This window comes from Lepisma saccharinum, chromosome 4, assembly GCF_977018435.1.
Source record: "Lepisma saccharinum chromosome 4, izLepSacc3.1, whole genome shotgun sequence".
NCBI lineage: Eukaryota > Metazoa > Arthropoda > Insecta > Zygentoma > Lepismatidae > Lepisma > Lepisma saccharinum.
Genome location: NC_139232.1, coordinates 80448512 through 80464375, shown reverse-complemented (window position 1 = coordinate 80464375; position 15864 = coordinate 80448512). Strand labels below are relative to the sequence as shown.

At 40.9% G+C, this 15864-nt stretch overlaps 1 protein-coding gene across 8 annotated transcripts in view; it reads right to left on the bottom strand.

Annotated features, from left to right (window-relative positions):
* Positions 1 to 15864, bottom strand: part of LOC145986627 (uncharacterized) — a 219896-nt gene that overhangs the window by 144700 nt on the left and 59332 nt on the right. For 7 of the 8 annotated variants that reach the window (XM_083120861.1, XM_083120860.1, XM_083120863.1 and 4 more), the window contains one exon: positions 2686 to 2776. In XM_083120861.1, the coding sequence (XP_082976987.1) occupies positions 2686 to 2776 (91 nt within the window). Of the gene's footprint in view, positions 1 to 2685; positions 2777 to 2995; positions 3036 to 15864 lie in introns of those variants that run through there. The other variant, XM_083120866.1, reaches the window with a different exon arrangement.

The window sequence follows — 15864 nt, the reverse complement described above, 5'->3', positions numbered from 1 at the left end:
ATTCATTTATTTAATACCTACATAATGATATCAAAATAACAGTAATCTCTTTGCTTAAATTGCTACATGATTTTGCAGTACGTAAAGAACAAGTCGTATTATTTTTATTGCAAAGACAAAAATTGAGCATTAGCTCGTACGGCTAAGCAACAGGAATCAAGTAAAGTAAAACCATGTATTTTGCAAACACTTATCTGACACAAAGAATATTTCAACCTGTGTGCATGCTATTTTAGTATCGATCTGGAAATTTCGTATGTACACGTGTGTATGTGTGTGTGTGTGTGTGTTAATGTATCTGTCATTGTATTCTCTTATAATTTTATTATTTTTCATTTATGTCATATTCATTCATGTTATGTTATTTGATTTCAGTATTATTCAGTATTATAAATGTATGTATTGTAACTTTTATTCACCAGAGTTAGGTGGTAGAGCAGCCCAAGGCTGAATCTCGCTCTGTAGTAAATAAAAAGACTTTTCAATTCAATTCAATTCAATTCAATTCAATTATGCAACAGTAAGTTCCAGAGATTCCTCGTTGCAGGGATGGTAGTAACGAAGAAGGCGACTAAATAGGCTTCCGAAGTCCGAGTACTTCCTTATGCGTATCTATTAATTGACAATAAGGTTTGAAATTGTTGAATGATGAAAAGCAACTGTTTTTCTTTCCATCTCTTGTCTATTTTTCATACATTGACTTCATCTTTTCTACATCTTCTTAACATATTTTTACCCTCATTAAGTCGATACTTATCCTTCATCAATTTATTAATACAGGGTTTGTCCGGAAAGTAATAGGACTGATTTTTTTTCGCCGCGACTGTACTTCGGAGCGCGCGCGCACTGACTGTATTCGGTAGAGGGGGTTCCTACCTAACCTACAAGTGGCTAGTCAGTTGTCTCCGAGCACCCGGAGAGTCAGGACAGGCTTTTTCGCGCGACGTGTTTCTGTGAGTGGTGCAAGCCGAAAATGCAGCGTTCGTTAGAGCAGAGGTACGCGATTAAATTCTGTGTGAAACTCGGTAAATCTGCGACAGAGACGTTTGATATGATCAAGCAGGCTTACCCAGATGATACTTTAGCAAGAAGTGGTGTGTTTCGGTGGCACAAGGCCTTTTCGGAGGGCCGGGAAGAGGTCGCCGATGAAGACCGTGATGGAAGACCTTCGACTTCGACAAACACCGACTTTGACATCTTTTTTGCCACCATGAATTTGTTCCTCCTGGACAAACCGTCAACGCCAAGTGTTATGTGGAAGTGCTCAAGAGACTCAAACGAAGGGTCAATCGGGTCCGACAAGACATCGCAGCCGACTGGAAGTTGCACCACAACAACGCCTCGGCTCACACCGCCTTTCTTGTGACCAGCTACCTGACCAAGGCAGGCATCCCAACGCTTCCGCAGCCGGCCTACAGCCCAGATGTGGCCCCCCCGGACTTCTTTTTGTTTCCTCGCCTGAAAAGGCCGATGAAAGGCAAGCATTTTGAGACGACAGAGGGGATCCAAGCATCTTGCACCGCGGCTCTAAAGGCTATTCCGGAGAATGCCTTCCGTGACGCCTTCAATGATTGGAAATCGCGCTGGCAGCGCTGTATCGACGCAGAAGGAGACTACTTTGAAAGTTTTTAAAGAATTGTAACGATTGGCTCAATATTTTTTTTTTAAATCGACTCAGTCCTATTACTTTCCGGACAAACCCTGTATTACTTTACCTTTATGCTGCCATCTATATTTCCTATCCGAAACTTCTTTGTTTTCATCTAGTTGTTTCCAATATGCAATGTGGTGTGGAACGTTGTTGCACAGTTGTTACTTTTTTATATACAGCAAATAACTACACTCGGAGAACTAAATGCATCATATCGATTGATGCACCAGAATACATCGATTGATGCACTAAAGTGTGTTTTATGGCTTCTTTAAACAATCACATTCACATTTGATGCATTTGGGTGCATTTTTGTATGTCGTGAAACAAACACCGAAGTGCATCATTTGATTTAAGTGAGGATTTATTTCAGTCGATGTGCATTTCAATGCATCAGTTGATGCGTTTTGATTCACCAGAATGCATCTTTTTTGATGATGCACTTAAACGTTTCGTCTGAGCTACACGAACTCTGCAGCTCAGACCAAACGTTTAAGTGCATCATCCGAAAAGATGCAGGAAGGTGCATCAAGGAACATCAACTGATGCATTGAAGTGCATCTCGACTGAAATAAATCCTCACTTGTATGAAATGATGCACTTTCTTTCACGACATACAAAAATGCAAGAAAATGCATCAAATGTGAATGTGATTGTTTGAAGAAGCCATAAAACACACTTTAGTGCATCAATCGATGCATTCTGGTGCATCAATCGATATGATGTAATTAGTTTTCTGTGTGTATGCTTGTATAATCGAAATTAAAGTTTTGACGCTACTCAAGGAGAACACCTCGGTTTGGGGCCCCCGCCGACCCTGCTGCTGCATGTTCCCGGCACTCATTTTTAGCAGCTTTCACGAACATAGAGGCAGGAAACTGTTGGTATGAAATATGCCCTTTACTTTATCCCTCAACTTCTAACACTACATGACCATATTCACGTCCATGTATTTGAACAGCAAAGCTCCTCGAAAACTAGTTGTCAATCTATAGACTGATATTGAAGAATAGAAAAATAGCACGTGTACTTACAGAGTGTTTTCGTCATTCTGGACCGTGATGTAATCGTCCAATGGGAAGTCCAGCGCCTCGTTGTCGATGCCACCCACGAAGTCGCCACGACCTGTAAGCAGGAGACGTCATCAGCCCGTTAACTCCAGATGCAAATGAACACATTGACAAATAACATTAAAACACACACTTTCTGCACCGAGGCTGCACTGAGGAATGCCAACACCCACCCACACACACACAATACACCGAGAGGGGTCACAGGAATTCGGACTCTGTACCGTTCAATCGACTTGTTCAGGTTGGAAAAAACGAAAAAAGGCTCACTCACCTTTTCTCGCCAGCATCGTTCTGAGTATGAAAGTGGACAGATTACAAGTTGAGGCGCCGAAAACCAGCGACCCAAGTCCGATACGCCTCGCACATCACACACAAACTTTATTTCCATCGCGTTCCCTTTTCAAAAAGCCGTTAACAGTTTTGCTTCAATTAGATCAGCTGCGTTGGTCATTCCCCTCTGCCCCACTTACCTAATAAAACAACAAAGAGCGAGGCACGCACCTTATCTGAAGGCCTGCCTGCCCTTCCTAGCTGTTGCCACCCAGCAATGTGTGTATTCCACGCTCCAGAGCCTCCCTACATGCCCACCCTCTAGAACGGTAAGAGTCGTTGGTCTTTTGCTAAATGAACAGGGGTCTCGTGGCCGCAGGCAGTGAGTACAACCTCAACAGTTAATGTCCAAATCTTCATGCTTACCGGTAGTTAATTCGTGGCGGTGAATATACTATAAAAGAATAAACAGAAAGAAGAGAATAGGAAATGGAAGGAAGCTTCAGTGGCTTTCATGTTAAGGCAGCGTTGGGATTTAAGGGGGCCATGGAATTTCGTCAATGGGAAAGCTCCTCCTAGTTTTCGTTCTCCAGCTTCTGGGAGCTTACAAGCCGAAACGACAGGCGACACGGGAATTTCATAGCGAAGCGACAAGCGAGATGGCCACCTTCAGTTTATAAACAGACATTCACTGCGCATGTGCGAACAACAGGCATCTATCTCAGTGCACGGCATTTGGGAAGCTACCAGACCGAAGCGATAGGCGAGAAGCACCGCCTGTCGCTTGAATGTGGACCCTCAGTATCAATGAAACCTTTCGAACCGAAGAAACACGGCATGTATCACTTGTGTCATGTGTGTCGCAATGATTTGACTGTTTTCTTAATATGGTGCATCGTGTCGTCTCGGACTGTTGGTAGCGCATGCGTGGTGAGTGTTTGCTTATAGGCTGAACGGGCTCTTGTACTGAGAACTCTCAGTCTGTTGCTTCGACCTGACAGCTTCCCTGAGCCCAGTCAGAGCGACAAGTGACACGTGCAGCTTGTGTCGCTCCGGTTAGAAAGATTGATTACTGGTGGTTCGCTTTCAAGCGACACATGTTGCCTGTCGCTTCGGTCTGAAAGGACCGTCAAATTTATAAAGGATGTCGCTCACAATCGCACTCCGAACCAGGTGTTAAGAAATTTAGCATTTGCTTACGTCTACAACGTCTTACGTTTATATATATATATAATGTTCGAAGTTCAATTCACGCGGGATAGTGTTCTTGCCACCTATACCCTTTTAATCGGGTGTTATATTGGCATAAGATGTGGCGCTAATGGAAGCAAATGCATGGTCGGAAGCGGTGTTGTTGGTGTGTGAAGAGGGACGCTGTGTTTTCGGGGTTTGCACATGTTCTCCACTTGGTAGCCCATCGCTCAAATTGAGCGAGGTAGCATTTCATGATTGTTTTGCAGTACAGTCAGTCTCTGGAGGAGCCCGTATCTCTAGAGTCTGGTTTTATGCGAAGGTTGCCCATTCATTCGTAGGATAGCGACTGACTACGGACTCAACAAAAAATTCAAATAAAAATTTCTCACGATTTCAACAAAAAATATCGTCAGATGGTGGTGGTGTCAAGGTGTAATGGATGAGCTTTTCGGAAAGCACTCAAATGCCAATCTCTTGTCTACGTGGTACACTGCATTCTTGAAGGCAGGGTCAGGCGTCTCTACCGCCAGTCCGTATAATCTTCTCTACATCCTATTAATTACTAATCTTTCTTTACGTGATTACTCGTAAACGGATAAAAAGCGACGTAAAATAATAAAAATAGAAATCCAAATACACTAGCTGTTTAGTTATTATAAGATGTAAGTTAAGGAGTACAATTTGTGAATAAAATTAAAACCCTATTAATCTCAGTTTCTTTTGGTTCAGTTATGCATCGTAACGATCACCAAGGAACAGTCATGCCAAGCCAAGACTCTAAATCAAAACGTCAGTGGTGCCATCCCCAGCCAACCTCTTAATGTCATGAACAAATCTGGGACAATTTAAATCTACCTTATCTTGAGTTTACTAGCACATGTTATCACACAAAGTAACTAATATTTTATAATAAATTATTATGGAGTAGAAAGACTGAAAATATATACATGTTAAATATTCAACAGTTTATTGTAGAAACAGCATACAGTCACTTTGGCGTAAGAGTGAGTGTAAAACTAAGGATCACGGACGGGATAATTTAGTCATCATTAGTTCTATCTGATCTGAAAATGGTTTATAAGCTAATTTTATAATTGTCTAATTACTCCTGGTCCACTCAGGGTAGTTCCTTCCTAGTCCACACAGGAAGTGCGTTCCCTAGTCCATCCAGGGATTGTTCTGAGGTTTTACTATCCAACACCCTTTCTTTACAAAGTCATTGCATCATAATAAAGTTACATGAATCGAAATTATTTAGACGCATGTTCAATGAACGTTAAAATTTTAAAACTTGAGATGATATACATTTTTTTCTTTTAGCGTATTTTACAGAAAATAAATTTAATTTACAATTTGCAGCCATTAGTGGATTACATTCAGGTTAGTTGTTTCAACACAGTTGAACTTTGATTCGCAGATGACGTGAAAACTACCAAATAACAAATACGTAATGTACCTATGCTTTCGAATGGTTAAAAGTTATGCTTGTTACAGAGGCGTAACACATGGCAGTATCATAAGAAAGCTCCCACCTGGAGCTGGTTTGATGCCACGGGTTCCACTCTCGGCGAGAGCTCCGAAATATCAGTGTTGGCCCAGCACCGTGGGGGAGCTGCTTGAAAGTTATATTGGCGGGCATCGGTATCGAAAGCCAGAAAACAGCGACTGTGGGACTCGACGCTCTGATCACGCTTCACCCAATGGAAATCCGCTTGGAAATCTCTCAACGGGCTGATGTGTCACGGAATTCAGTTTTACTTTCTTTTCTTATATAGTGTCACTTCTCTTCAAACGTTTTTCTAATCGTGACGAAGAGGAAGAATTATGACACGAGTGATAACGGGCCTCTCCGATGGCGCAGTGGTAGCGTCGTCGCCTTGTAAACAAGGGGTCCCGGGTTCGATACCCGGTGAAGGTACAAGTGGTTCGTATCCCACTTTAAACTATAGGTCCAGTCCCGATTAGCCTTACCGTGCATAAAGTGGACTTAAAACACCAAATCAACCAACGAGTGATAACGACAAGAGACTCGAACCTGGAACCTTCGGTGACGAGACTGAGTCGAAGCTCACCGTGATCGAACACTGAAGCAGCTTCCTTATCCGATCAATGCAGTAGTTTTTCCTTGCTTGTAACTCTTCGAGAATATTATCCTACGGTCTGAATGACGTAAAGGTGCGTTCAGAATGCCGAGCGTTTGTCAGTACCGAGCGCCAAGCAGAATCTGTTCGGCACTCGGATCTCCGGACTCTTGTTTTCTCCTGCGAGCGTCGAGCCGTATCAAGTCTTCAGCGGAAGGGAATAACGTTCCACTGATACGTATGTCGTACGTACAGTGGCGCCCCCGCGATTTTTTATGAGGGTGGACAAGAGTAAGATTTCGTAGCTTGCCCTTAAATCATAGAAACTTATCATTATTATGATTGCTATTATTATTTTACAAATCGTACCATTCAAATGCAATTGTATATATTTTGGCGTATAACTACTATTTAGATAGAAACTTGAATCGCCTTCCTTCCTTTCCATGAACATCTATCACTTTGTTAATGAACAATTCTTTGTCCTTGTGCACTAAATCTTCTCTCTTTCATGGTACCTCTGATCCATGTTTTAACGTACAGAAGGGTACTGTAAACAAAAAATGTAATAAAAAATGACTAGGTTTAAATTATCAACGTCAGATCTAGACTTCAGGAAACTATTTCCCTACTTTTCGTAATCCTGAGAAGACGAGAAATTCCGGATCTTATTTAAGAAAGGTTAATTCTTGACATTTTCTGCACTATAAGTGTCTGAAATTTCTTGAAATTATTCCAGATGTGCAAATACAATCGCTTGAAGGAATAGTGGTGTGTATAATTCGAGATTTTAACAACATAGAGATATTTCGAATCTTTCCCGGTCTGGTAGGGAAATGGAGAGTTTTTCTTTCTCAGTCCAGAATGGTAGGATTAGCCTATTAATATTTCCTTCCTAATCCTGTCCCGATCAAAGATTTCCCGTCCCGCACGAGGATAGTTACAGAAGTCAAGGTTTTTGTAATTTCTCTTGTGAAAATGTTCTCTCTTATTTTGTTGGACATGTAACAGTCTGTCAATTGCAGAAAACAATATTATTTGTTTATTACTAGTTAATAATAATAATAATAATAATTGTTTTTCATTAAAGTATATCGCTACAATTTCACCATTGGAATTAAATGAACCTTTTCCAGATATCTCAAGAGGGGGCAAGCGCCACCCCCCCCTTGCGTACGTACTTATGTGAACAGTCGTCTATTTTAGTTATTGCTTATTGCTTTGAAAGTAACACAAGCATCTTATATTTACATCCATTTAGCCTTTAAGAGAGGGGGAGAAGTTGCCATTGAAACTTTGCTATTAAAATCCGCTTATCGCCGTGTAGGTAGGTAACACACAACACCTTGCAGGGAAGCGAGCATTTCAGCTTCTAGATATCCCATTTTTATTCCCGGTGACCGTACACGAAGCGGAAATAAAATTTTCACTTAAACTGGCGAATACATTAAAAAGGTAAATATAATGTTTATTTTGGAAGGAAAATTAACCTAACTATATGAATGTGTGTGTGTGTGTGTGCATGTTCTCAGATATTGTAAGCAACAATGTAGCCTACCTACTTTTCCAAAATATTTGTGTTCGTTGTCAGTTGTTTGAATTTATGTTTTAAGTCCACTTTATGCACAGATAGGCTAATCGGGACTGGGCCTACATTTTAAAGTGGGATCCGAACCACTATGCAATGTGCCTCCACCAACGTTGTCAGTTGATTATATTCTCTGCTGCTTACGCCTATTAATTATATAAATCTTTGAAATTTGTATATCACTATGTTTTGCAATATACAGGGTGTCGCAAAACTCTTTCAACAACGCTTATCATAAAAACAAGTAACTTTTCCCTATAAAGTTTACCTCGAAAGCGCTTAGTTTCTGCGCTATAAGCGCTCAAAATCTATCCTGTACGTATGCAACCCAACGCAGCAAACGCTTGCTCTGACATAACTACCAGGGGCGCGTGGAAGGGTTGCCACTAGCGTTCCTCGTTAAAAGAGACGACTTCAAAACAACAACTTGGGAGTCTTGCCTGAGCAAAATCCAAAACATTAATGATACTTGCGATGTTGCAAGAAGCATTGACAGTATTTATAAACTGACCAAGACAAATAATGGGCAGACTGAAATTCAAGATTACTCATTCTAAAAATATCTCCATAATTGTTTCATTGATTTGGTTTATTTTAATTCGCTTTTGTGTCACCTTTGGCTAATCGCGAAGATGAGGATGATATGATGAAATAACAAATGACACCAATGTCTAGACCAGGATTTAAACCCGAGACACCTGGCGCCGTAGCGAGCTGTGCTAACCACTTCAGCACGCAGTGTTTCTTGTGTCATGCAACATCAACAATTGCAAGACACGTGAGATAGGGGAAATCCACGAACGAACCAATGTAAACATGATGTGTTTGCTGCCTCGTTTCGAACATGCAGACTGTAATGTTATTACAATTGATTTGAAAATTATTCCTATCTGTGATAGCTTTATTGCTAATCGTGTTCGTCTCATAAGGAAGTAATTGCGAGGCTCTTTTAATTTAATGTTTGATTGATTGATTTGCTTTATTTTACTTCGCTTTTTGTGCCACTTTTGGCTAATTTGCGAAGATGGGGATGAGTGATGATATGATGAAATAGATGAATGGACACTCACAAACATCCATGCCCAAGCCGGGATTCGAACCCAAGACCACTGGCATCGTAGTGCGATGTTCTAACCACTCCGCCACGGGGGTCGGCTTTTAATTTAATGAAACACGTCGTTTAGAAATGAATAAAATCACACATTAAAATTAGTGCTTATTAAAAGCCAATGACAAGAAATGCATACTTATATGAAGCGCTGAACTGTAAAGGACACTCGTATTGCACAATGACAAAAAACAATTTTGCGAACAGCAAAAGTCTATTGAGTCGCCTTGGTGATCGAGTACGTTTAGTGATCGACACATGATCTCTTTATCGAAGGTTCCTGATAAGAGCTCCGGCCTGGAGAAATATGCCACCGAATCATTCGTCTCCGTAGTCCCAATTTTTCTGAAAAGGGAGCAGGTACTGCATCACTACACCTATTGGTGCATTGAACTTAACGTAAAAACAACACTGTAAGAAAACTTAGTTTAGAACGTCTGTTAGTTCTCTGCTCTTAACGAATTATTTTGACTCTTGGAACAATAGTAGCGTTAGAAAAATCAAGTACCAATATACTGACAAGAAAGTTCATTTCTGCAGTAAGGCATGTTTTGCTGCGAATGTGATTGCAACCACGATGGTAGAGTCATTGTGTAATGCACTAGCAGCCAGCAGTTTTTGTTCGAATGTCAAATGTTCGAAACGAGGCAGAAAGCATAATCATGTTTACATTGGTTCGTTCGTGTATTTCCCCTATCTCATGTGTCCCTTGCAATTATTGAATTTGCATGACACACGAAACACTCCGTGGTGATGTGGTTAGCACAGCTCGCTACGGCGCCAGGTGTCTCGGATTTAAATCCTGGCCTAGACATTGGTGTCATTTGTTATTTCATCATATCCTCATCTTCGCGATTAGCCAAAGGTGACAGAAAAGCGAATTAAAATAAACCAAATCAATAAAACAATTATGGAGTTATTTTAGAATGAGTAATCTTGAATTTCAGTCTGCCCATTATTTTTTGTCTTTGTCAGTTTATAAATACTGTCAATGCTTCTTACAACATCGTAAGTACCATTAATGTTTGGATTTTGCTCAGGCAAGACTCCCAAGTTGTTGTTTTGAAGTCGTCTCTTTTAACGAGGAACGCTAGTGGCAACCCTTCCACGCGCCCCTGGTAGTTATGTCAGAGCAAGCGTTTGCTGCGTTGGGTTGCATACGTACAGGATAGATTTTGAGCGCTTATAGCGCAGAAACTAAGCGCTTTCGAGGTAAACTTTATAGGGAAAAGTTACTTGTTTTTATGATATCTACCAGCACCCAAGCGTTGTTGAAAGAGTTTTGCGACACCCTGTATATATGTGTCGTATAGTACCATGCACACATTATTTTACACTTCCAGCACAATTTATATTATATTATTTGCTTGCTCTACAAAATGCATTGTCGATTCAGAAGATGTTGACTGGGCAAGACGAATTTTGCTCGGATGTCACAGTGTAGTTCAAACCATCGGACATCTTCCTGGCCCTCATCCCGAGCATTCCTTTCATCTTTGGTCTTAGGACCGCCTCTGGATAGCTAAGTCTCCGAGCCAGCGTCGAGCGGATTTTGTTACGGTTCGATGTTACGGCGGGGGGGCATGTTACGACCCTTGCTCTGCTCGGCGCTCTGTCGTACAAACGTAACGTTTGGTATCTTTCTAAGCTAACTCTTATTTGTGTGTCCTATCCTCACCCCCCCCCCCTCCAGTCACTAACATGCACAACAGAGGTACGTATAATCAAAGAGAAGCTGTGCAATATTAGTTTCAAGTTATCTTTGTGAATAGATAGGCTAAGTAGATTTTAACTTCGTGGCCCTGCAATGAAAGGGTACCGGATTCGATACCCGGTGAAGACATACTAGTTCGGATCCCACTTTGAACTGTAGGCTCAGCCCCGTGTAGCCTATTCTGGGCATAAAGTGGACTTAAACTCAACAAACCAACTAAGTAGATTTCCATTTTAAAGTGAAATATACCCACAGGGGGAACTGTTTTGTTTCTAACGGAATAGCGATAACTTTTGGGTATAGTTGTCACTTTATGTTCTTTTTATGCTTCCCTTGCGGCCATAGCGATGAATAATGAAAGAAAACATGAATGAGCACACATTTAGAAACATCAAACTCTACGCAGGACTCTAAACCACAATCCCTGGCTTCGTATCAAAGATACGCTATTCCTCTCCATGGATACGTGCCTCAAACACGCATTCATTCGTATTGCCCTTTAAATGTACACTTTCCTTCCTTCATCACCAAATCTCTAAATTCTGTTTATTTCTATTGCTTGTTAATGGAAGTAATTAGTTAAAGAGAGAGAGGACAACCATAGACATCCAAAAACAAGTATTTGCCGCTCGCTTTAATAATTGTTTAATTAAGCGTGATGTAGTACTGATGCAAGAGTGTGAAAACACGAAGTTAAATGTAGGCCTAATTTTTTTATTGTGAGATATTGGTTTCGAGTTGAATACCTGGTGGAGGTACAGTCACCAGCATTAAAAATGGGACACCTAGATCCTAAAATGCTTTTCTGCAAGGCATTATTATTATTATTTATTATCTACATAGGGTTACAATTAAGCCATACAACATTTCATTTAGAACGATATTAATACAAATAATGACGATGCCCTATGTGGTAAAAAATATACAAAAGCTACATCTAAGGAAAATGAGATGAATTTACATGAGTATACAGTATAAAATGTTCTATAGTAGCAATGGAACAAAGAAAGTTTGAGAGTTATACACATTTAGAAGAAAGGAAAATGTAAGGGTGTGTGGGTTTGGGTATGAGTGTGTATGAAATTACTGTTCGAAGTACATAGATGAAAATTTTAAAACATACTGTATGTGTGTGGTGGGAATGGTGGTGGTGTGGGAGGGGAATGAAGCACTGAAAATAATGTTACTGAAGTTAGAATTTATAGGCATGTGAACGTAGAAGACGACAGAACTGCGCTTTGCTGGTACTGAGTTTGACCTTCGTCGGGAGTGAATTCCAGGTTACCGCTGCTAGGTACGAGAAGGACTTCTGGCCAAATCTGCTTTTGTCAGGTTTGGGGATTACTAGGTCTCTATGTAAGGACGATCTGGTGTTTCGGGTGATGAACTCGGAGCGGAGCTTAATCCTATTATGCAATGGAGATGATTTGTTATGTATACTATGGAATACCTTATTCAGGTAGATGTAATGTATTCTCGAAGTGACTGTGGGTATGTTGTAAATCTTGCGCAATTGTTGGGAATTATTTTCTTGGGGGATGCATGTGAATGGTTCTTAAGGAATTGTTTTGGATTGTTTCAAGTTTCTTCAGATGAGTTAAGTTACCGCCAAAAATAAGACTAGCACCATACTCGAATACAGGACGAATAAAGGAAGGGTACTAAGATTTCTATTGAGATATTTCCGAATTTTTCGAAATATGTAAACATGGTGATAGATTTTACGAATATAGTTATTTATTTGGAGGTTAAAATTTATCTGGTGGTCTATAATGATTCCTAGATACTTTAAATGATTGCTCAAAGGTACTCTGGCGTCATTAAGGGTAACATCTATCGTGTTAGCCGGGATTGCCTTACCGGTGTGAAGCACCATAGCCTTCGTCTTTGCAACGTTAAGCTTCAGGTTCTTGACGTTGTACCAATTTAGTACTTTGGGGAATGAGTTTTCCATTTTCTCCTTTACATCCAACATGTGTTGCCTAACTCCACGGTGATGACTTGATTTTAATAGCAAATTTTCAATGGCAACTTCTGCCACCGCCGTAGAGTTATGCAACACACATAACGTCTTTCAGGATTTAGGTGTCCCATTTTTATTGCCGCTAACTGTACATAGTAGTTCGCACTACACTTAAACTGTACACTCTTCCCAATTAGCTTATATGAACATAAAGTGTACTTAAACTTTACTATTTTTCATATTCGAAAAAAATGTGAACAAATTTGGTGTTTTGCAACAGCATGCAGTTGGCAACTCTGCCCGCAGCTCTCGCCACGTGAGTTAGATTTTCCACAGCCTGCCCCCGGCGTTTAATTACTGCCTCCATAATAAACTGTCAGGCTTTGCTGTTAACGTAAGCTCACTTTCTCGCAGTCCGTGCTCAGCGAAGAGTCTTCAGAACTGGAGCTCGATGAAAGTGATCGACGCGCAACAAAAGCGAAAATCGTGACGTGGATGATGAAAACAAAAGTGAGACGTAACGTGAAGGAACCTGATGGTCCTCCTCGACGGTAACATAACTTGTCCTCCACTTTCTTCAAGTTAAGGATTTCTCTGCAAGTAAACGTGCACAAGTCTAGTGAGATTCGCTCAAAAATTGCGAGAACATGGAAATTCAAGATAACAAATCGCGGGATTTCCACCTCACACACACAAAAAAAAACTATCCCGGCAAAACAAAATTATTTTTATCCCTGCCAAGGATGTTTGTATCCCCCTCAAAGAAAATGAATTTGAAAGCATACTCTGTCCAGGTTATCTCTAGAGCAAGCGAACGAAAACAAGTCTCTGCGCAAGTAGTGACGCGAGACGGCTCCACCAATCAACACGAGAGAGGGAATGAGATTGCGTAGAGGTGGAAAAGCGACTGCAGTTACCAGCCTTCACAGCAGCGTGTACTGCTTCGCTCTGCTCAGTCGATTTCCTCCCTTTTCTGCCGCTATGTGCGGCCTTGCTACAGAGATAACCGGGATACAGTATAACTTTGTAACAAACATATTCTTGTCAATTAATGGTCCTGTCATAAAAGACTTCCCTGTCGAAATGTATTCAGCTTTGTGAAATAACTTCAATTTTCCCTAGGTTATTCCCTACAGCGTTTTTTTTGTAATCCGATATAGTCTCGGTTCTTTCCAAACTCGAATTACTCTATTGTATCAAGAAATGAGTAAGGTAAGTAAATATTCTAACAGATAATTTACTTTAAGATTAAATATTATTGTTGTTAATTACTTTATACTGGTCGTAGATGACTATAATAATTACATTTTCTCTTCCTTACAACATGAGGCCTCCCTGATGGTGTAGTGGCAACGTCGCCTCGCCGCCTTCTAATCAACGGGTCCTGAGTTCGATACCCGCTGGGAGCACATAGGGATTGATTCGGGTCCCACTTTAAATTGTAGTTCCAGTCCCGATTAGCCTATCTGTGCATAAAGTAACTTAAAAACTCAAACTCCCTCTTACACAATATCTTTGTTGTCAATACCACCCCCCCCCCCCCACCAATGTGAGAAAACAGTAAATATCAATTTACCGGCTTCTGATTGTTACCCATGGGTTGCACACAAATGCAGCTGTATCTTAAGTGAGTGCTTATGACAAGGCAGAGTGAAATGAAAATCTCAATTTGCTTTTGCTTCTTATCTAGTAGATTTCTGCAGTATGTAGGGTTGCACAAGTGTGCTGTTTATTAGCACAAATATTTCAACTTTGAGTAAGTGCCTGTATACCTTAAGAAGGATAAGTCTTGGGTCCACGTGCAGTCACCCATGAGCCACTGCGAAGGCTTTTCCACCCATCTGTCTGCGAACTGAGACCATTGATAAACTTGCTGGTGTGGTAAGCATGCACAGCGATTGAATTTTCATTTACCGAGAAATTTCTGTAATTTTTACGCTGACAGAGGGAAAGAAACTACTCCTCTTCACTGGTGCAAGTGTGTATAGAAGGCGCCATCTTTAAAATAACAAAAATGGAGTCTTGAAGCTCACTTGATTAGTGTTGCAGCCTTGAGGTCGTTTTGTAAATAACAGTCGATACCTCATGTAAATTTGAGCTGTATACAGTCTGCCGTACAGTTTTCATTTTCCTCTTGTAATAATTCTACCGATGATATTCCTGACGCCCATCTCGCATCGTTCAAGCAAGAGATATGTACGCATCCAGGCATTTAGTTCCGTTCTTAATGACACCCCCGGAGCGTGTGAAAGAACGAAACGCCCTTTAAACGCTTCGCGGAGCAACCACCCAAGCGTCGGGGATTTTAGGGAAAGTTCGATTGGCATCAGCGCCGAATTCCTTCGCAGCAAATAAAAAGTAATTTCGCGGAGAAAGGAAAACAATTATGTTCCAAATGAAAACCCCATTTTAGATTACAATCGGCTATTTTGTTGTAAAAGCGTACGTTATATTAAGTTTACACGCAAAGGTTTCATTAATATTTACAACTTAGCTCTATCTTTCATTAAAATGTTTGACAGGGCAGTGGCCTGGTTGATTTACAATGTAACGATTGTGTCCAGGGGGTGGATTAACGGAAGGGGGGTGGGTGCTGGAGACTACATCCAAATGTCTCTGGCCACGAAAAGCTAACTTTTATCCCATCCCCACCCACTTGTGAAACAAGGGGTCACCATTTCTGAAGGCATTCAAATGTTAAACCTCTGTTCCGCCTATTTCCGTGGCGGAGTGGTTAGCAAAGCGCGCTACGACGCCAGGGATCCCGGGTTCGAATCCCGGCCTAGGCGTGGGTGTTCTGTACGAGTGCCCCTTTATCATATCATCACTCATCCTCATCTTCGCGATTAGCTAAAAGTGGCAGAAAAGCGAAAAAATAAACCGAATAAATCAATTTCGCTTCCACGTGGTACACCTTGGAATGTATTTTTCCAGCTAACGAGTCTTTGGCCTCTGGACTCACAGCCAGTATAATCCTCTGTGGGGCTCGTATTGTATTCTTTCCATGTTTATTTGTGATTGCCCTTGGCCAATTTCTTCTTACCACCTTCCATGCCCATCTTCGTGCTTTGCAAAAAGTGGCAGAAAAGCAAAGTCAAATAAAGGAAACCAATGGAATCAATCCTGTGAAACTATCCGACCGTGCCAAGGCTATTAAAGATAATTAATTAACAGTAATTAAGTGTTATTTGTTTTCGGTTCATACAGAACTATTATACCGAG